The 22,723-nt window shown below is 35.1% G+C and overlaps 1 protein-coding gene across 13 annotated transcripts in view; it reads left to right on the top strand.

Annotated features, from left to right (window-relative positions):
* The window catches only part of MIA2 (MIA SH3 domain ER export factor 2), an 84,304-nt gene that overhangs the window by 12,002 nt on the left and 49,579 nt on the right, over positions 1 to 22,723 (top strand). For 3 of the 13 annotated variants that reach the window (XM_019713645.2, XM_074328174.1, XM_074328173.1), the window contains exons 5-9: positions 3,064 to 3,282; positions 3,384 to 3,484; positions 15,065 to 15,196; positions 19,760 to 19,781; positions 20,428 to 20,516. In XM_019713645.2, coding sequence (XP_019569204.2) covers positions 3,064 to 3,282; positions 3,384 to 3,484; positions 15,065 to 15,196; positions 19,760 to 19,781; positions 20,428 to 20,516 — 563 coding nt within the window. Of the gene's footprint in view, positions 1 to 3,063; positions 3,283 to 3,383; positions 3,485 to 7,614; positions 7,766 to 9,493; positions 10,068 to 15,064; positions 15,197 to 19,759; positions 19,782 to 20,427; positions 20,517 to 22,723 lie in introns of those variants that run through there. The other 10 variants (XM_074328177.1, XM_074328178.1, XM_074328182.1 and 7 more) reach the window with 6 other exon arrangements.

The raw sequence follows: 22,723 nt of genomic DNA on the forward strand, positions 1-22,723 counted from the left end.
CTTAAATTTTTGTTTATAGACAATTGTAAGAAAGGCTTATCTGTAACTAATGTAAATCATAAAGTTTATCTTTAAGTCGGGTGAAAATGATACCTGACTGTAATTAAACATAAAAATATTATAGGAAATAGTCATTTTTCTTAACATATTATTTCAAATGTAGTTTAAAACAATAGTTTTAAAAAGTAATATAGCTACATATAAATTTGAGTGCATTTAATTATCGAGTAAGCCTTTTTGTCCCCTACTGCCATTAAACAGTATGGTAGATCACTATGTGAGGCCTGTATTTACAAGAGTCCCGTTGGATTCAGATTCCTAAGTTGATTGTTCATTTTTAACTTTAATGTTCATAGGTGGCATTTAAATTACTAATAAATGTTTGCTTACTTGGGACTTTCATCTTTTAAACACTGCTAAGTAAATGACAGCATCAAAGTGCTGTGTTAAATTCATAACTCAAAGAGCAAAATTAGACATTGAGTAATTCACTTGCAACTCTTTAATATTGTTTTTCAGGATTGCACTGATACTTTTGTCTCTTTGTCTTAAAAAGTAAAAAGTAACTGAGAGGTAAATCCCAGAGTTTACTTGAATACTATACTTCAGACTAGAACTAGTTAGAATTTGTTTTCTTTAATCCTGTTTGATTAGTTAATTCAATCAAACAATCAGTTTAACCTATGAAAATTGAACTGTCTTAAAGTAAGTTGATGGCTATTTGACATGGCATGCACATAAATATAAGATGCAACATTACAAATACAGCAAAATTTGACATGTTTCAAATTTAAAATTTTTAAATTAATTTTGGGGAAAGGTAATCCTTTTTAAATGAAGGTTCTCAAGATATATGCATACATATTTTCATTTCAAATTTGAACTGAGGCATATTATCATTTAAAGGTATAAATCATTTAAATATTTAATATGTATCATAAAAGCAGAAAAATCAGGAATGTTTTATTTAAACCTGTATCAGCTTTGTTTTATTGAAATGCAAAATAAAACTTTTATTTTTCCTAAAGTAATGATCATATTATCAGTTGGATAATATGCATTTTTATCCGATAACGTAGGTTTATCTGACTTCTGTAAAATAGCAGTGATAAGATTTATAATTTCTTGAGTTCCATTTCAAAAGTCAATGACACTCTAATCTTACTGAAGCAATATGTTGATTTCATGAGATCACCAACTTAAACATCAATCTCATGTGAAGTTTTGATACACATTGATAGCATAGAAATTAAATTCAAAACACAATTTAATATTGATTTTAACTTGATTTCTCAGCATAGCCTTATGCTGTTATTGGGTCTGAAAGAGCAAATAAGCATATAACTGTGTATACTCATGGCAGCATGTACTGTACAAACAGTTGCATGAGAAATATCTTGTAATTGTTATTTTTATATTTTATTTATAATATCAGTCATTTCCCTCTACTGAGCCAACACAAACGTACAAAATGTTGTTTTAATGCAGTCAATCTTTTCTTGATAATTTCTAAAATGAATGGATAATTCCTAAAATAACAAATAATGACGTCAATAATATATTTTGGACTTATGTTATCTATATTTGTTTTATACAACACACTCCAGTAAATTAGTAAATAATGTAATGTACTTTAAAATCTAAAACATTCTAGAAGTGCTAACTAGGAAGGATTGCTCTCAATCAATTTCCTTTAAAATTTACATTTGATATAAAGGGTGTATTTGATTTGGGGATTTAAAAAGTTTCTGCTCATTCATTGTTTCTTTTAATATACTCACTGAATGATATGATACAGTATATGATATGATATATAATAATATAATATACTGGGCATGGGATGAAGGGGAAAATAAAAGTTGGACTTTGAAAAATATAGTTTCTTTAGTAGTGGGTGGTTCTTCCACCTTTGGAGCAAAGTCATTAAAAGTCTGAGCAATAATGGCCTTTATATTTAACAGTAGATATTAGCAAATACGTATTGTAGATATACATGATCCAGTGGGCTAGATTTCAGAACTTGGAAATTAATTGCTGTAAGTTCTAACATTACCTTTCTTTGTGCAACTAGTTCAGTTTGTTCTATGTATTAAATAGAATTAGCTATTAATATCAAGTAGGCTGTAGATACTGTAAATAATTTTGGTCATTTTGACTCTCTTTCTGGTTGTCTACCAGATGAAGTAAGAAAATGATCTCACCAATTTTCTTGAATGGTGGAAATATGTATTTTTACAATGGTATTTAAACATTACACCTTCTTGGATAATAAATGTATCCAAAAGGAATGAAATCCTATGGGGATCTGTCTTATTCTTAGTTATAAGCTTACACTGTATAGTATAATAGAATTGTTGATAGTTGTGTTATTTTTTTTCTTTTTAAATAGTTTTTAGGACGATGTAGAGAATAGATAGAATTGTATACAGTTTTAAAAATTATTCCTTTGTCAAGGAATAAAGGAAAGGCTATGGGGGAGGCTGAATAATGGTGCTTCAAAGATGTCCATCTCTTAAACCCCAGACCCTCTGAATATGTTACTTTACAAAGCAAAAATGACCTTATGGATGTGATTAAATGAAGCATCCTGAGATGGAGAGATTACCCTAGTGGGCCCAGTATAATCACAAGGTTTCTTACAGGAGGAAGGCAGGAGGGTCAGATTAAGAGAGAGATTAGAAGATGCTGCACTACTGGCTTTGAGGATGAAAGATGGGGCCATGAGCCAAGGGACACAGGTGGCTTCCATAAGGTAGAAAAGACAAGGAAATGGATTCTCTTCTACAGCCTCCAGAAGGAACACAGTCCTGCCAACACCTTGGTTTTAGGACTTCTGATCTCTGGAACTCTAAGAGAATGTATTTGTATTATTTAAGCCAGTAAGGGTGTGGTAGGAACTAATACAAGCTACAATTTATGTTTTAGTGAAATTCTTTTTTCCAAAATGAAGTATCATAATGATCACAAAGGTTCAAAGAATGATCTGCCTAGTAAACAAAAGAGAAGCCCACAACAAAGCAAGTATTAAAAAAAAAGAAAAACATCTCTCTTATTTATTTGCAGATATGGTCTCTGAAATAGGGTTACCTATGAGAATTCATGAAGAAGTACACTTCAAAACTCCATCTTCTAAAAATAATGATGAAAAATCAAAAACATCACTAGATATGGAAGGGCCAACTCTGGAGGAAATAGACAGATCTGTAGAAAATACCCTGCCAAACAGTCAGATGTTTTCAACTGATTATTCTTTGTCTTCTCAAAATCACATTGCTCAAAAAGGTAAGAAACAAGTTATTTGTTTTTTAACGCAGAAACTAAGGAAGAAAGATTAAAAAATTACATCATATCAAGTATTAACGTATTTTTTTAATAATCCACAGAAGATGCTTCTGAGTATCAGAATCTGAAATATTTATTTCAAATTGATGTTTATGATTTCATGAAGTCTGCATTTTCACCAATTGTAATTCTTACAGAAAAGGTAAGTTGACCTTTTAAATATTTTGCAAGAATTTTACCTATTTTGCTAAATATAGGAGCAGCTGAAAATTATGTTTGAGTGAATCCTATGAAAACATTACATAATGTTTCTTTTTTCCATAAAGTCTTAATAGGTAAGATTTCTCCTTACATGAACATTTTGTTGCATCATATTGTTAAGGATTTTTTAAAAAAACCTTTCCTTAAGCTTTGGTGATCTTGAGCTTTATTTTTTTTTTCCTTCCCTTTTTTCAAGTCAGGGAAAATGATACTAAATGAGTTAACTCAGGAATAATATTAACTAAAAATTAGTCTTAAGCACATTATAAGTACAGTCAGCTCTCTGTATCTGCCAGGTTTGGCATCTGCAGATTCAACCAACCACAGATGGATATATTTGAAAAAAATGTTACGTTGTTGTTGACATATGCTACCATGTTTCCCCAAAAATAAGACCTAGCTGGACAATCAGCTCTAATGCATCTTTTGGAGCAAAAATTAATATAAGACTGGTCTTATTTTAATATAATATAAGACCGGGTATAATATAATATAATATAATATAATATAATATAATATAATATAATATCCGGTCTTATTTTACTATAAGACCGGGTCTTATATTAATTTTTGCTCCAAAAGACGCATTAGAACTGATTGTCCTGCTAGGTCTTATTTTCAGGGAAACACAATATGTAGCTTAGGCCTATGATGGTTTGGTCTGTAATGAATATGTATAGATTTTTTTTCTTGTCATTATTCCCTAAACAAAACTGTATAATAATTATTAATAATTACATAGCATTTACATTGGATTTGGTATTTTAAATAATCTAGAGATGATTTAAAGTAATGGGAGGATGTCTGTAGATTATATACGCAAATACTACACTGTTTTATATAAGGGACTTGGAACATCTGCAGATTTTGGTATCCACAGAGGTCCTGGAACCAGTCCCCAGTCGATACCAAGGGATGATTGTATCTGAATGACAGCTGTGACCTCATAATGGTATAATGTGAGAATCTTATAAAAGCAACTAATATCTCAAAATTTAACCAAGCCATAACTAAAATTTCAAAATCTGTACACTTTTTCATTTATTGTAAATCCTATTAAATCTTATCTCATTTTTTATTGTAAATGAGATATTGAAAAAGGACCTAGATGTAGTACTTGGCACATCGGAGGTCTTTTACAAATGTTAGTTCCCTTTTTTATCTGCTGCTACCATACAAATAATTGAAGTAACACGTTTATCTTCTCATTTACATTTTAAGATGGAATTTAACAGTGGTAACTTTCAAGGAGCTCACACTAGTTGGAGAACATAGGTTTAAAAAAAAAAGCAATAATTATAATACAGTACTATAATAGCCATAGAAAGCTACTAACATAGCCTGGTAGACTGAGCGGAAGTGGTAGGTAGAGAGGGTTGGGAGGAGAAACCTGGGAGTGTCCCAGAAATCATACTTGAGCTGATCTGAAAGGAATAGTAGCAGTTAGCCAGGCAAAGAAAGGATGGGCGTTCCAAGTTGAGGAGAGAACAATCTTAAAAGTACAGAAGTGGGAGAGATCATGGCATTTTGGGAGAACTAAAAGCAATTCGGTCTGACTGGATATATGGTGAGACTGAAGATGTACATAGGGATTAAGTCAAGAATAGCTTTCATGTTTTGATAGGAAGTTGAACTCTATCTTGTAGATGATGCGGCACCATTGAAGGATTTGAAGCAGGGAGTACAATGAAAAAGTTTCATTTACAAAGTCTATTTGTCAGCATTGTCAAATTAAGAATTGAACAGGTTCAAACCAAAGGCAGGGAGCCCAGTCAAGAAGTTATTGCATTCGTTCAGGAAATAAATTATCAAAGTCTAAATCAGGGTGTACAAACTCAAGCAAAATTAATGACACATAGGTAAAGGTGAGAACTGTAACCAACTAGAGAGTGTATGCCTTCTCCACAGGATGTAGCTGCTACTTACCTTCAGCCTGGTTTTTCCAGATCTTCTGATATTCCAAGAAAAGCTGGAAATCTGTTTTTGTGTGTGTGTGAAATCTCCCACTTTTCAGTACTGGCAAATATTCATATTTTAAAAAAAATTTCATGCACGTCAGACAAAATGTTCTGTGGGTTGAGTTTGGCCCACTGGTTGGTGGGCCCACTGAGTTTGGCCCACTGAGTTTGGCCCATTCTTTAACCTTTGGCCTAATATCTGATAGTGGTTATTAAAATGATTGGATGGACAGACAAGATAGATCTCTTGAACATGGACTTCATTGGATTTAATGATTGATTGAATGTAGCAAGGAGAAGAATGCAGTGAGGATAACTTACCAGGTTTCAAGCGAGGGTGACCAGGTAAATGGTGGTGCCGCAGACTGCGATAAAAGTCATTGTGAAAACTGGGCTTAAATGGCATGTATCATTTTGCTTTCAGAGTCTTGCTCCATACTTTATTTCTTTGCTAGGTTCCAGAGAGTTGACATTACCTGATAAATAAGCCCAGAGAAGTGATTAATTTTACTCTGTATGATTTGGTCGTGAAGATATTGATTTTAAATTTTACTTAGAAATCTGTTCCAGCATAGGAGAACTGACATATCCCTCACCTGTCCCTCACCTTTCCTCAAGAATTATACAAGTGAAGTGACTAAACTAAAAAAATAATCTATTAATCAGTACACCATGTTCACCTCTCATATAAAGTGCTTATTTAATAAAGGTTATGCTAAGTATGATTATTTTTGAGGACTCAGTAAATATAATCAAATACATCTTACTTGAATCATTTTGGTTGAAATTTTTAGGTGTGAAAATATTGAATTTAAATTTATGTTAATTATCTTGTGGCCTTGGAAAGTCACATATTTTCTGGGGGGAATTTCAGGTTTAAATCTTAGTTTCAGAATCTGAGACTAGATGACAGGCTGCTAATCAAAACTGGCTTGTACATTGATTAAAAGTTATGAACCGGTTGCCAACATTTAAAAGGTGAGTTCATATAAAAATCTGGATTCTCTTGAAAAAGTAGAAGACTGTAATATATCATCTCCCACTCTCATACAGCAACAATCTTAAACTGAATAGTGCTTGAATAGACATGTAGTCTTCATTTGCCTACATTTATTTGGCCTCTACAGCGATTTAAGTTCATAATATTTAGACTAAATGTTCTGAAGAGTTCCTGCTAGATCTAGAATTCTAACAATCTTGGTGCATCTATTAAACACCCATATTATAGTTTTTTAATAGCTATAGTAAATTGGAGGAATTCTCCAGTTAAATTTAGGTGAAAGGATTGCCTTTTCTTCTTGCTTAAATATTTCAGGTAATTGTTTCTATTTGCTGGTAATTGCAGTTAGATTTTGTACATAAGATAATTTCTTTGAATTGTTTAAGTAATAGGAATCAACACCACTTTGTCTACTTGATTTTATAATTGAGGAAGCTCTTTTAGTTTCAACAGTTACATACTCTTAACTAGAATGCTTTGGTTATATGTGGGATAAACAGTGGAAATTACCTAGCTCTTGTTCAACAGACAGTTAGCTCCTGATTCAATATGTTCTGAGAATAACTCTTACATCACAGTTCAGAGAATGAAAGTGTGGCTCAGCATGTTTGATTTTCTTCCAAAGGACTAGATCGTTTAGACTTGACATTGCCTGTTTAATTAAATGGGAGTAACTAGAACTTAAAGCTTTGCAGTGGGGCCCTCCATAAGGAAATCAGTTCCTAGGTTGCAGACGTTTACTGGTTAGCACATTTTTAATGTTCTTGGATGCTTTCTAGTAGCTGTCACAAATACTAACAGCATTTGTCTTCCATTTCCTTTAAAGCAGGCCTATATAAGACAGCAAAACCCCATGTCTACTTAAGGAAAACAATCTTTGAATATCTTTTACGTAGTAAAAATCATGTACTCTATATGAATAAACTATAGAATAAAACATTCAATTTAATTTTTAACACTTATCATACTCAGGATTTCTCTTTGTAATTGTAGATTTTAAGAGGGTAGTAATATTATGATATTTAATCAGGAGTGATGTCCATGAAATTGAATTATGGTTGGTAGTCACAACTCCACCTATAGCACCCCTTTACCACACAAGTGTCAAAACAGGATCAGTCAGTGTGGAAATAGAAGAGTGCAGGATATATTAGAATCTGAACTCTTTCTCAAGGGTATGAGGTGCTTAGCAAAACTTTATTTACATGTTAGGATATTTTAACATGTATTTAAAAAAATGGAATGGAAAGATCTAGAGGAAGAGGTAAGTCTCTATATAACTATTAAGTGTACTGGAAATTAGGTTAGAATCTGGCACTGAGTTGAAGTTTTACTGTTTTTGCTATGGGCGAAGCAAAACTTTTAGGTTTTTTTTTAAATTATTTATTTATTCTTTTGTCTCTCATCCATGTTTTTAATATTTGGAAAGGTAAATATTGAAAAATTGGAAAAGGACACAAACTGCCTTAGGGAGAGCAAAGAGTTTTTTGTTTTGTTTTATGTTGTATTTAACTCCTGAAAGGTGAAAATGATTCTGGAGTTCCTTAAAGACGTTCAGACTTATTAAATGATTTTTATAGAGTACTACAATGTTCTAATTGAATCATATATTGTTCTAAGATTCTTTGAAATTCTAAAGATAAAATTTTGATTATGCTTGTTTTGAGCAATAAGCTATTCACATAATTTCAATGCACATTGTGTAACTAACATCTCTAGAGGTTGTCTAAAAGCTTAAAAATCGAGTATTAAGCAATTTCACCTCCTCTCTGATACTGATAGTTCCTGAAACTCTTTAGGCTGATGTGGCAACGCAGAGAAAACACTTCTGAGTTCCAAAAAAACTAGGCCTCATTTTAGTCCTGAAAATCACTTGCTGTGAATTTGGGCCACTATTGATCCTTTTTGGCACAATTTCTGTTGCTGTCAGAGTTTACATTAGGGAAATTTCCTAAGGATTTAAGATTTCGTTCAACTATTGAATTCTCTTGGGTGATTTGCTTAGGAAGAAGTATCGGTCCTTTTAGAGTTGCTTCACTTGAGTTAGAAGGCCGAATATGGAGAAAAGGATTATTATGCTGGCAATGAAGATTCAGAGATAGGTTATCCTTTACAACTAGGTCAGCTAAAACCATCTCCCATGAACAAATCCAGCCCCGCGTACTTTATTCAACAGACCTAAAAATAGGGTCCTAAATTTAGAGGGCAAGGTGCTACTTCTAGCTCCCCTTCTCAGGAGAACAGCACTTGTCCAGCCAAGGTCCACCAGGGTTTGATTTAGCATTTGGGTAAGTAACTAGGAGGTCATGGAGTTTAGGCCAATTTTGTCTAACAGGTGCCCAGGTAACTCAGGTAAAAGTGAGTAACCCTCTCGACCCCTCCGCTGAGTAGAGACCCGATCGATGTTCTCTTGCGTGGGTGAGGTTAAACTCTGCCCAGATCAAAGGTGACCCAAGATGCCTTCCTGTCCAAAGTCGAAAGTCCGGACACCGTTGGCAGGACACACAGGCGCGGGTTCTGCAAGCCATTTTCTAACTGGAATGAAGGCGGTGGCCGGTCATCCTGGACCCCGCGGGGTACGACGGGATACCACGTTGTCAGGGCTTCCGTGGGGTGTAGACAGCAGACTCTTGCGGGGCTGCAAGAGGAAAGCGCTGGAGGTTGAGGTTCGGCCTGGTGCTGGCCTCTGGGTAGAGGGGTCGCGCAGCGCTCAACCTGCCAGGCTGCACCAAGAGGCCTCCAGGAGAAGCCTCAGTGCCGCCGTGGCCACCCGATGTGGGGGGATCTAGGCCATAGCCCTCGTCGTCGAGACTGTGCATTCCACAGTACAGCGCAGAACTTGAGGCCGAACCCCATTCTCTCAGCCCCTAGCCCCTCGAATTCTAAGGGTGGGTAGCTTCGCCAGGTAGAGCGCCGGTCCCTTTAAGAGCGAGCGCCAGGGACACGTCTACGAACCTCGCGCGAAGTAGGAGGGGAAATGCACGGTGTCCCCGCCTCCCCGCCTCCCTTCCGCGGCCTGGCCTAAACCAAACCGCGGGGTGGGGCGGCGAGGAGATGGCAAGTCGCAGGCTTGTGCGGGGCCAGCTTGGACCTTCGGATCCGGCGGACGGAAAGCGTAACGTAGGGGCTGAGGCGCTCCGTGTGGGCAGTGTGGACACTTGAGGCCTGTCGGCCCCGTTCCCTCCAGCAACCCCCCGTAGCCGGCTCCTCAGTGGTCTGGTCCGGTTGCCTAGTGCGGGTTTGGGTTCCGGACCGAACGCTGCGTGTTCTCTGCCGGTTGTTGTGTCTTGGTCAAGGCCCTGGCTGGGGCCACTACAGTCCAGGCAGCCTTGGCGCCATGGAGGGGTCCAGGGCTGCCCCTCAGCCATACTTGGGGCTGGTCCTGGAAAAGCTTCGCAGGGTGAGTCCAGGCGCGATCAGGGTTACTTGGTCCCGGGGTCGCGGAAGCCGCCCAGGAAAGGAAGCAGCAGACTTTGGCTTTGGGGTCTGAGCCGCAGTGGTCCGAGGTTCCGAAGCCAGTCTTCACCTGCCGCCGGGCTCCGGCCTGTGTCCCAGGCAGTAGCCAGGTTCGTAGGATGCTTGGACTTTTTTTTTTTTTTTTTGTGGGTGGAAGGGGACCAGGAGATGAGGAAGGTTAAGAGAGCATTTGCTTAGTGGGCTTTGTAAAGGTGTGTTAAGTGTTTCCCCATTCCTAAAACGAGTTAGCCTTTCCATCATGTTATTTTGAACAGGGTCCCGTGACACTTTGTCTCCCCAAAGGCCCCCGCCCCCCGACTGTAAGAAACTTAGGGGTAAGGAGTGATCTTCCGAAATGAGTTCCTTTTAGTGATGAAACTTCTTCTCGTGCTGAAAGGGCACCTAAGCTTGGACTGGGAGTTGGGATTCTAATTCTGCATTTTCTTTTAATAAAGAATTCTCTTCTGAGATGCTTTACCATAAGTGAGGTTGTTTTTCGCTTCTTTCAGTGTCTTGTTAATGTAAAAGGTCATGTTGATGTAAAATCTGAAGACATTAAACTTCCAGTGTTCAAAATTTATTTATTTATTTTTGGTTCAGTTTATGATCATGTTGCAGGGATTTTTCTGAGTGTTTATAGGTGTCTTTGTTGACATGTTAAGAGACATTTATGTCGCAGGGCTTTAAAAAAAAACCTATTTGTATTAAAAATGTAACAAGCCCCTTTCAATATTGGGGCAGTTATTACTGGTTTCTTGTCATGTAAATTAAAAAGTACCATTGCCGTGGTATTCATATATACATATACATATGACAGTTCTATGGAGATTCTAAATGGACTAAGACAATTTGGGTGGGAGACTGATACGCTGTCTGTTAAGGGTGACAAGACAAGAAAATAGTACAAAGTAGAAACTGAAGTGCTTACTGAAGCATACACCAACTGCTAGGGAAATTGAGGGGTGGGAGAGATTACATTTTCTTGACTCTTTAGGAAATCCTTCTGGGAGTAGCTTAAGAGGATGTATGAAACAGCATGGTATGTGCAGCAAACAGCATGGTATGTGGATCTGTATTACTAGAGTGTAAAGTGGGCTCAGGGAGTGATATGCAGTGATGCTTGCTGGAGACATAGTAGGTTCCAGGTAATGCAAGTGATGGAGAGACAATGTGCTTTTATTTAGCACTTTACACTAAGCCTAATTTCTCATAATGTAGCTGAAACAAGCCTGAAACATGTAAATAAACTTTTACTTACTAAATGTAAATTGGTTCTAAATTTTAGAATTGATGGTGGTAATTAATCACAGAATACTTAAAACCTTTTCCACTCCCAAACAGGAGTAACAAAAGGAGTTCTAGACCAAGTATCTTAAAAGACTCAACCAGTCAAGGTGACGAAATACTCTAGGGTTAAATCAAAATTGTTTTTCATCTACCTCAAATAAGCATGATATATATTAATAAAAACAAAATAATAGAATGTCAACATGCATGCCCTGAAAATACTTGATTATAATGCAAAGTTCCATTGAAGGGTACACCTCTCCAAGATATAAAACTTGAAAAATAATTTCCCCTCTACATATTACTAAATGTTAACTAAATACTAAATAAGAAACCACAGAGAAAAAGATACAGACAATTCAGCCTGTATATAATAGGCCTTCCTCTCCGGGCTCCTAGGCTCTGTCCCATTTTAAGACCTGGCATATTTTTATATGCTGAGCACCATTTAGCACCCATCGCTAACCTTTCTCAAAGTTTGTGTCTCAAAAGAGAATGACCAAAGTAGAAATGGGGGTTTTACCAGCTTAAGCTCAAATAGTGGTTTCCTTTTAGAGGTCCTCTCCTGTATGATTGGCTTTGGGAATGACTACCTCCCTCCTCCCATCAGGGGTCATAGACCATAACCATTTGCAGGAAGTTTCCCTGTTTCAATAGAGCACAGACTAGCAGATGGTCCTTGTGTACAGTGACTCCTCCAGCTTTGTCCGATTAGCCAGTATTATAAAACTCAGAGTTGCAGTCCTAGATTTATGAGCTATCATCATAGTGGAAGTTGAAACTATGAAAATGGATACGAGTAAAAGGAGAGAATATTTTTTAAAAGTGTCTGGAATATAATTTGTTAATAAATGTAGAATTTGTGGATGGGCGGGTGACTAAATGAATACTAACAACTTCTCAGGTAATTATTAATTTTGCAATTCCTGTTTCAGGCTGAACTCTAATTCTTCCTTAGCTCTTCTTAGGCCATTTGCCCCTAAATCTCTTTTGATCCCTTTTTAAAGGGAGAGTTATTATTATTTATGGTCATCAGTTTACATTTGGGTAAAATAAAGACCTGAGAAAATTAAGAGGCATATTAAAAATAGGTTTTTATCAAACTTGTGAATGAATAATGAGTGAGTCAATCTCCCTTTTAAACTCTGGTGGTTTACTACTAAATTACAGGGAAAAAATATTCCAATTTTTAGCATGACTAATATGTAAAGGGGAAATTATTTTTCAAGTTTTATATCTTGGAGCGGTGTACCCTTCAGTGGAACTTTGCATTGTAATCAAGTATTCTCAGGGCATGTATTCTATTATTTTGTTTTTATTAATATATATCATGCTTATTGAGGTTAGATGAAAAACAATTTTGATTTAACCCTAGAGTATTTTGTTAACTTGATTAGTTGAGTCTTTTAAGATACTTGCTCTAGAACTCCTTTAGTACTCATGTTTGGGAGTGGAATAGGTTTTAAGTATTCTGTGATTAATCACTACCATATTTATGGAGAGTTGCCCATCACTTCTAAAATTTAGAACCTATTAACCAAATTATGTGTAATTGTGAATTGTGTTATACAAAGCCTGCCAAAAAATGTATACACATTTTAAGAAAGGAAAAAAAACTATTAAAATTGTAATACTCAATATATACTGGTAACAAAAGATGAATACAAGTCTTGTGTGTACATTTTTTTGGCACCCCCGGTATTTATTGATGTTTGATAAATCTGGTTATTCTTTCTGTGCTGTTGTGAGGTAGAGTGCTATATTGTAGTTAATATTTAAAGGTGAAAATTCTCCATGAGAAAGCCAGAACACTTAAGACTGGAGCAATGGATTTGAGATGAATTTTTGAGACCCAGATTCATTGCTGTTCCTCAGTCCAACCAGCTCAAAGCTTGAACCTAGAATTTACCATCTTTTAGAATAGAAGGGCTGATAAATGCTATTGAATTTAAGAAGTATCATATACTAAAGATAGTTGCATGTTTGATCTGAGAGATGGTTTTAGAATTGTTGCTTAAAGTGTCGTAATATTGTAAAGGAATCATATTGATTATTAGATTTTTGAAGTGTACGTTTTATATTTTGAAATAGCTGAAATTAAGATTCTTGGAGAATATATATACACTAAAGAAAACTGTTCTGCTATGTGTATTAAATGCCTCTTTTTTTTTCAGAGGCAGAAATATATTTTTTTAAATAATTGATTGGCTTTAGTGATGTTAATTTCTGTTAACTGGTAACGGATAATGTAGAGAGAGACAGAGGCAGACTGTGTTCAGGGTAAAGGGGTATTTTTAAGAAGCAGTATAATCAGGTGTATTTAATATAGGTTAATGAACTATAGATAGCAATTTGGAAAGAGCGTGTATATAGATTAGAACTATAAAAAAAAGCTTTTGGATGGGGAATAGACATTAAAGGGGGTTTTTCTAGGTAGAAAGGACCTAAAAAGGGAAGATATGGTCCAGAGGTTTTGGGCTGAACCGTATAAAGAATCTAATCTGATTAGACTGCTGGTTGTTCTTTAAAAGGGCATTTTCCTTTTCTCCCCTGCCTTCTTTTTATGATGTGATCGAGTAACATCTGGGTTTTGGTAACAGAAAAGAAAACCCCATTGGGTGAAGAGGAAAGATGAAATACAGAAGCAATTGTAAAAGCCCAAGCTGTTTCATGTAGAAGACCTGCTAAGGAGTAATGTGGAAAGGATCATGGTCGTTGAAGGAGGAATAATAGAAATAGTTGCCTTTATTGAGGACCCACAGGCCTTGCATGTTCCAAGCATTATTCCCATTACGGATAAGAGAAGGGAGCCACAGAGGTAGGATAGAGGGATTCAGATTTCAAACCCAAAGTTCCATCGTGGTTTTTAAACTTTTTTTTTTTTAAAGCTGCAGATCCGTGTTTTTGTTTTTTTCAAATTAAGAGATTTTATTGCTAGTTACAGATGCATGGGCAGGATTAACAGAATTATTAGGAAACGGTGAGGCACCCAGCAATAGTGGGTAACTTTTGCCACCTCTAAGTCTGAAGGGTTGCAGATCCTTTCTTTCTTTCTTTTTTTTTTTTAACTTATAGGGAAATCTTATATGAAACCCAGTGTGCCCTACAGATAAAACCTAAACTGGTTGAAATCAGGATAAGAGCACCTGAACTCATCTTCTTTCTTTGGCCTTCTTTCCTCTTACTCTCATCCTCAGAAGTTCTGAGGCATCTTGTCAAACCCCAGTTTGAAAACTAATGCATTTCACCATACTGCTGTTTTTCACTTGGTGATAGTGTTTGAAAGTTGCCAGAAAAATATTCTCATACCTTCTGTTTGGTGGTAGTCTGGCAACCTGTTTCATGAAAAGGGTGTTAATAATATTTACACATAAACTTGTACTTATGTTTGTGTCTTAGTCTGTTTAGGCTGCTATAACAAAAATACCATAGACTGGGTGGTTTAAACAACAAACATTTTTGTCACAGTTCTGGAGGCTGGGAAGGCCAAGATCAAGGTGTCACAGATCTGGTGTCTGGTGAGGGCATGTTTCCTGGTTCATAGTCTTCTCACTATAACATCACATGATGGAAAGATCAAGGGATCTTTCTGTGGCTTCTTCTATAAGGGCATTCATTAATCCTGTTGATGAGGCCATGACTCGTAACCTAATCACCTCTCAAAGGCCCTACTTCCAAATACCATTACATTGGGGATTAGGTTTCAACATACACATTTTTGGTGGGGGACACACACAAACATTCACTGTATAAGTAGTTTGTAATCAATACTTTTAATCAAAAGTACATTTAAAAAAAGTTAATTTTCTTTGTCTTGAAGGTTGCAGCAGCATTACCTGAAGATATGACACCAGGTCCTAATTCCTATGGTTTTCCCGGGGAATTGCTGATATGTGCAGCTACTGTTGGATTTTTTGCTTTTTTCTTGTTTTTGTGGAGAAGTTTTCGATCGGTAAGTAACCAATGCTATGTACTAGGGGAATGTTCATTTTTGTCTTCAGGTTGAACAATATGAGAAATATCTTTTAAGGAAACAAGTTAGGTTGTAGTTATGTGGGTTATTGATATTACTGTGTGGATACTAGAAACAGTATGGATTTAGAGGAATTTTTTTAAGTGTAAAAATTTTAAAGGATTTCTTTATAGAAGTATTCTACACTAATACTAAAACCCTTCATTCATTCATTCATTCATTTATTTTTGGTTTGTGCTTGTTTTTAACAACATACTAAACATCTGTGAATACACCACCAACCTAGAAACAAAAACACTAACTTATCACTTACATTTAGGTGATCTTCCCTCATTTCATCCCCCTGCTTCCCTGTAGTAAAGGTGACCCTGTTCTGGATCTTGTGTTAATACCATGCCTTAAAAAAATTATTTTTGGTCATATTTGTATATATTCCTCAAAAGTATAGTAATGTAATTTTACTTGGTATCATGCCATATGTTATGTTTTGGAACCTTTTACTCCATCTTATGTTAAAATGTTAATCTTATGCTAAGATTCATCCATATTTTTGGATGAGGCTTTAATTTTTTCTGTTTTTTTTCTTTTCTCTATAATATTACAGGAATATGCTAAAGTTTATTTATAGATTTTCTACTCTTGGACATCTGGGTTGTTTTTAGGTTTTTTTCTGTTATAATTAGTACTGCTGTGTATATTCTTATACATATCTCCTATACATTTTTAAGTTTCTCTTGGGAATATACTTAGGGGTGTGGTTCCTGGGTTATAGGGTCTGTGGTGGTTCTCCTTTTAAAAGATAATGCCAAATTATTTTCCAAATTGTATCAATTTACACCCTTACCAGCAATATATAAGAGGTCCTGGAGATCCATTTGATTTCTGTCCTTTCCAACACTTGTTATTTTGCCCCTTGAATGGGTGTAAAGTGGTATCTTGATATGATCTTGATTTGAATTCCTCCATCAGTAATGAGACTGAAAACTTTATTTTCTTTTTTTGTTTTTAATTAAAGTTTACTGGGGTGACTATTGTTAGTAAAGTTATGTAGATTTCAGGTGTAAAATTCTGTATTACATCATCTATAAATCCCATGTGTGTTCACCACCAGAGTCAGTTCTCCTTCCATCACCATATATTTGATCCCCTTTACCCTCATCTACCACCCCCCGCCCCCTTTACCCTCTGGTAACCACTAAACTATTGTCTGTGTCTATGAGTTTTTGTTTCTCATTTGTTTGTTTTGTTCTTTTGTTGGTTTTGGTTTACATACCACATATTAGTGAAATCATATGGTTCTCTGCTTTTTCTGTCTGACTTATTTCGCTTAGCATTATAATTTCAAGATCCATCCATGTTGTCACAAATGGTCCTATTTTATCTTTTCTTACTGCCAAATAGTAGTCCATTGTGTATATATACCACAACTTCTTTATCCATTCATCTGTCGAAGGACATTTTGGTTGTTTCCATGACTTGGCCACCGTAAATAAAGCTGCAATGAACATTGAAGCACACATGTCTTTATGAAAAAATGTTCTCAGATTTTTTTGGTAGATACCCAGGAGAGGGATTGCTGGGTCATATGGTAATTCTGTTAGTAATTTTTTGAGGAACTTCCACACTGCCTTCCTTCCATAGCGGCTGCAACTTTTTTTTTTTTTTTTTTAATTTTATTGGGGAATATTGGGGAACAGTGTGTTTCTCTAGGGCCCTTCAGCTCCAAGTCGTTGTCCTTCAATCTAATTGTGGAGGGCACAGCTTAGCTCCAAGTCTAGTCGCCATTTTCAATCTTTAGTTGCAGGGGCCTGCATCCCACTGTCCCATGCGGGAATCGAACTGGCAGTCTTATTGTTGAGAGCTCGCTCTCTAACAAACTGAGCCATCCGGCTGCCCCTCCGGCAGCTCAGCAGCAGCTCGTTGTCTTCAGTCTAGTTGTGGAGGGTGCACCTCACTGGCCCATGTGGGAATCAAATCGGCAACCCTGTTGTTCAGAGCTCATGCTCTAACCAACTGAGCCATCCGGCCGCCCCGAGACTGAAAACTTACTAAATTTACTGGCCATATGTATTTATTATTTTGAATAATTGTTTATTTCTTTTGCCTAATTTTCCGTTAAGTAGTTTGTTATTTTTTTATTTGTAGGTGTACTTTATGTATTCTTGATTCTGTCTTGGTTGATTCTGTGTAGAGTAAATGTGCTAGTATGAAACATCTTTTCATTTCCTTCAGATGTTTTCTGATGAACAGATACTTTTAATTTTAAAAATTTGCTTTTAAACACTTAAGTCCTTGATTCATCTAGAATCCATTTTTTTTTTGTCTGATATGGGAGAGGGATTCAATGTAATATTTTTCCCTGAGATATAACCATTTTTTCACTTTCATTTATTGAATAGTTCCTCTTTTTCCTATTCACGATGCATGTTCCTATTCGCCATGCATGTTAGAGTTCTGCATGCATGTAGAGCTTTTCTGCACTCTTAATTCTATTCCACTGATCATTGTTGAAAGCAGATACATGGATACCGTTCTGTATCCATCCCTTAGGTCACATGTACTAAGTGACTAATTTGTGTTGTTCATGCATTATATATTCTTGCACTTTTTTGTTTGTTTTCTTTACCAAGAATGAAGAGAAGTGGGTTGAATCCCACTGTCATGAGAAATTTATCACTTTCTGTAATTCTGTTAGTTCTTTACATATTTTGAGGATATTTTGTTAGGTGGATACATGTTTAGAATTGCTATGTTTCATGGTAAATTGAACCTTTTATCGACATCTAGTGACACTCTATAACTCTAGTGATGCTTTGGTCTTAAGGTCTATTATTTGAGGTTAACCATATAGCCATACCAACTTTCTTTTGGGTGACATTTGATTTTTCTTTTTTCATCCTTATACTTTTCAGCCTTTCTTTGGTCTTTTACTTAATGTGTGCCCTGTATCATTTCTTTTATATCTAATCTGACAATCTCTGTGTTTTCACTATTGAGTTTATCTACATATATTATGATTATTGATGTATTTGGATTAGATTCTTCCAGACTAGTTTATTAATTTGTTTGACTTTTTATGTTTCTACTAATTTCTTTGTACATTGGTAAATACATCTTTCTGCTAAGAAAATAAGGACCATAACATACATTCTCACTTTCTAACCTCCATCATGTTGTTATAATCTAAAACTGTAGTTCTAGATGTATTTCTCTTTTTCTTTTCTTTGTTCTTTACTTTATCCTCCACCCCTTACCCATCACTCAAGACTACAAAAATAAATTACCAAGATATTTGATAACCCTTAATTGACATATCTCTTGCAGGATCTCCTAGATTTAATTCTTCCCATATTTGAATACTTCTTTCAAGATTGTTTTAGTGTGAGTCTTTGTGTGACAAAGCTTCTGAGATTTTATTTTGAATGCTTGACGATATTTGAATTAAGTCCTCACACTGAAATAATTTGTTTGATATAACCATTCTAGGTTTAAAGTTCCATTCTTTTAATACTTAAAAAGCTGTACTTCCTTGTATTTTTACATCTAATGTTACTTATCGAAAAGTCTAATGTCAGTCTGATTCTTATTCATTTGTAAGTGATCTGTTCTCTGTAGAAGCTTTAGAATCTTTTAATTTGATAGTCTTATTTCAATATAATGTGTCTACGTTTGAAAATCTTTTTTCTTATTTCTCCTTTAAAATTTTCTGGAATCTTAATATGAGATCTTTTATAATTTTTTTAATTCTGGTAAATTTCTTCTGCATGTTACATTTTTATTTCTCGTTTTGGTACTAGTATGTTTTAGATGTTGTTCTTTATACTTAAGACTTCTAGATCTCTTAATGTTTTTTCTCCAATTTTTTGGTAGTTGCCTGTTAACCTTTTGAGATAGTTCCTCACTCTGATGTTTCATTTAAATAACTTTTTCTTCATCTTTACCTATTATACTGTGCCTTGACTTTTAAATTTTGTCTCTTTTAATTTTATCCCTATACATCTTCTGTAGATGATTTAAGTCCCCGTTTGTTTTTATACTTACTTATATTACCTCAACCCTAAACCTGACCCTCTTACAAATGGAATTTTTCCTTCATTATTTGAGAGAGAGAGGTTAAAGAAGAAAAAAAAAACTTTACTGTTTCTTTATAGTCATTTCCGACACATGGCCCTGTGGTAACATTTCTGAAATTGTGTTATTTTGGATATTAGCACTAGGGGCGATGATAACAGGAGCTTCCTGAAATAGTTTGTTTTAGGGTCAAATGTGTTTGAGGAACAATGGGGTAAATGAAATTAAATAGATATTTTTAAGATAGTTATTTCAGAGTCTTTCATATGCTAATACACAATGTGAACCTTCAATAGGGATACTTTAATATGTAACATTTATCTCATTGGACATAGAATACTAGGCTAATTTATATGCATACTAAGGCAATAAGAAAAGTCTTATTTTTAAGTGGGCAGTATAAGTTAAGTAAATTATATTTACTTGAATGTCTGTCTGTTTTAATGTAATTTTGTTTAAAATTTGTTTCAGATTCGAAGCCGGCTTTATGTGGGTAAGCTCTTTATACTACTTTAGATCTCACTGTTGTTGTTTATAATTCTAAAACTTAAAACAATTTAAACATGATAATATTAACTTCAAAATAATTTATTGGGGTAACATTGGTTAATAACATTATATAATTTTTAGGTGTACAAGATTGTAATTTGACATACATGTATGCTCACCACCTGAAGTATATTCTCCTTTTGTTACTATATATTTGACCCCCTTAACCCACTTCGTCCTCTCCCTATCCTGTTTCCCTACTGGTAACCGCTATTCTGTTGTCTGTGTCAGTGAGTTTGTTTTGTTTTGTTTTGTTGGTTCATTTGTTACTTTTTTTATTCTACATATGAGTGAAATTGTACTGCTTGTCCTTTTCCATCAGGCTTATTTCACTTAGCATACATAGTACTCTCAAGAGCCATCCATGTTGTTGCAGATGGCAATATTTCCTCATTTTTTTATGGCTAAGTAGTATTTCATTGTATATTTGTATATATATGTATGTACACCACATCTTTAACCAATCATCTGTCAATGGACACTTAGGTTGTTTCCATGTTTTGGCTATTTTAATAATGCTGCAATGAACATAGGGGTTCATATATCTTTATGAATAAGTGTTTTCACATTTTAACTTCTTTTATTTTTAGGAAGAGAGAAAAAGCTTGCTGTAGAACTTTCTACACTAATTGAAGAAAAATGTAAACTACTTGAAAAATTTAGCCTTGTTCAAAAAGAGGTAAGACATTTTTGAAAATGTTAATATTCATGTTAGAATCAGAGGACTTTATATTTCTCAATGCAAGTACTTCTATGTCAGTTTATTATTAATGATTTGTTTGCAAAATATGAGAATTCAGTTGCTCCTCATATTACCAATCTTTTCAATTTTAACCATTGTGGTAGGTAGGTGCGCAGTAGTGACTCGTGGTTTCAATTTGTGTTTTCATGACTAATGAGGTTTCATATGTTTCTTGGCTGTTTGGATATCTTTACTGAGAAGTTGCCTTTTTTATTTTTTTTTTAACACTTTTAAAGGTATGGTTGCCAATCTTTTTCCTTTTTGATACGTAGGATTTTTTTCCTGTATTTTGGATACGAGTCCTTTGCCAGATACATGTATTGTAAATATCTCCCACTCTGTGTTTACCTTTTCATTTCAGATGGTGTCTTGGTAAGCAGAAGTTCTTAATTTTAACATGGTCTAATTTATCAATCTTTTTTTTATGATGACTGCTTTTTGTTTCCTACTTAAGAAATTTTTGTCTTCTCAAGGATATGAAGATATTCTTCTGTGTTATCTTTTAGAAACTTGAATGTTTTACTTTTCTCATTTAGTCTTTGTATTAGTTTCCTAGGACTACCATAACAAAATACCATAGACTTGGTGGCTTACACAGCAGAAATTAATTTTTTTATAGTTCTGGAGGTTAGAAGGTCAGGACCGAGGTGTTGGCCGGTTTCTGCGGCCTCCCTCTATGGCTTGAGGATGGCCGCCCTCTTTCCCTGTCCTCACATGGTCTTTCCTCTGTGCCTGTACCAGTTTCTGGTATCTCTGTGTCCAAGTTTTCACTTCCTATAAGGATAGCAGTTAGATTGGATTAGGGCCCACCCTAACAGCCTCAGTTTAATTTAATTACCTCTTTAAAGGGCCCATCTCCAAATACAGTCAGATTCATACTGGGGTTGGGCTTTAATGCATAGGAATTCATACATAGGAATTATTTTAGGGGGAGCTATTAAGCCCAAATTTAATCAGTATTTAATCTATTTGAAATTGAACCTGTGATGGTATGACTTGGAAGTCAAGAGTCAGTGATTTTCATGTGAATGTTTTCATGTGAAAGGACCACCTTTTCCCTTTGTTCTGTAGTGTCATCTTAAATTGAGTGACTGCATATATCTGAGTCTGTTTATCTTTTGTCCTGTTGGTCTATTTTTTTTTTTTCTATTCTCACGTCCACCATTTTTTTAAAAATCTATTTTATAACAAGTCTTGCTATCTGACAGTGTTTGTTCTTCAAGATTGTCTTGGTTGTCTTGGCGTTTTGCCTGTCCATATACATTTTAAATCATTTCATCAGTTTACAACATGCACATTGCCAGCTAGGAATTTGATTGGGATTGCATTGAATATATAGTTGAATTTTTCTCAATGGACTATGGTATATCCCTCCATTTATGTCTTAAAATTCTCTCAGTATCATTTTATACATTTTTGATTTGCACATCTCTTGCACATCTCAGATATAGTCCGTGGTATCTGATGATTTTTATAGTGTAGTTTTTTTTTTATAGCTTTGTTGGGATATTATTCACATACTGTACAGTTCACCCATTTATAGTGCACAAATGAGTGGCTTTTAGTATATTCACAGAGTTACATGTATATATCCATTACCAAAATCATTTTGTACGTTTTTACTACCCCAGAAAGAAAACGCTGTACCACTTAGCTATCACCCTTTCCCCAATCTCCTCCATTCCCAAGTCCTTGACAGTTAATCTACTTTTTGTTTCTATAAATTTTTTTATTCTGGATTCCATTTCACATAAATGGAATCGTGTAACATGTCCTTTGTGACTGGCTTTTTTGTTTAGCATGTTTTTAGGGTTCATCCATGTTGTATATAGATTTACCTATTCTTGATATCACACATAAATGGAATCATATAATATGTGGTCCTTTGTGACTCGCTTTTTTTCACTTACATAATGTCTTCAGGGTTCATCCAGGTTATAGAGTGTATCAGTATTTAATTATTTTTGCCAAATAATATTTCATATCACAGTTTATATATCCATTTGTTAGTTGATGGACATTTGGATTATTCTTCTTTTTGGCTATTATAAATGCTGCTGCTATGTGTAAGTTTTTGTGTGGATATGTTTTCAATTCTTTGGGGTATATACCTAGGAGTGGAATTGCTGGGTGTATATTTAACT

The sequence above is a fragment of the Rhinolophus sinicus genome, linkage group LG03 (genome assembly GCF_036562045.2).
Source record: "Rhinolophus sinicus isolate RSC01 linkage group LG03, ASM3656204v1, whole genome shotgun sequence".
In the NCBI taxonomy this organism is placed as follows: domain Eukaryota; kingdom Metazoa; phylum Chordata; class Mammalia; order Chiroptera; family Rhinolophidae; genus Rhinolophus; species Rhinolophus sinicus.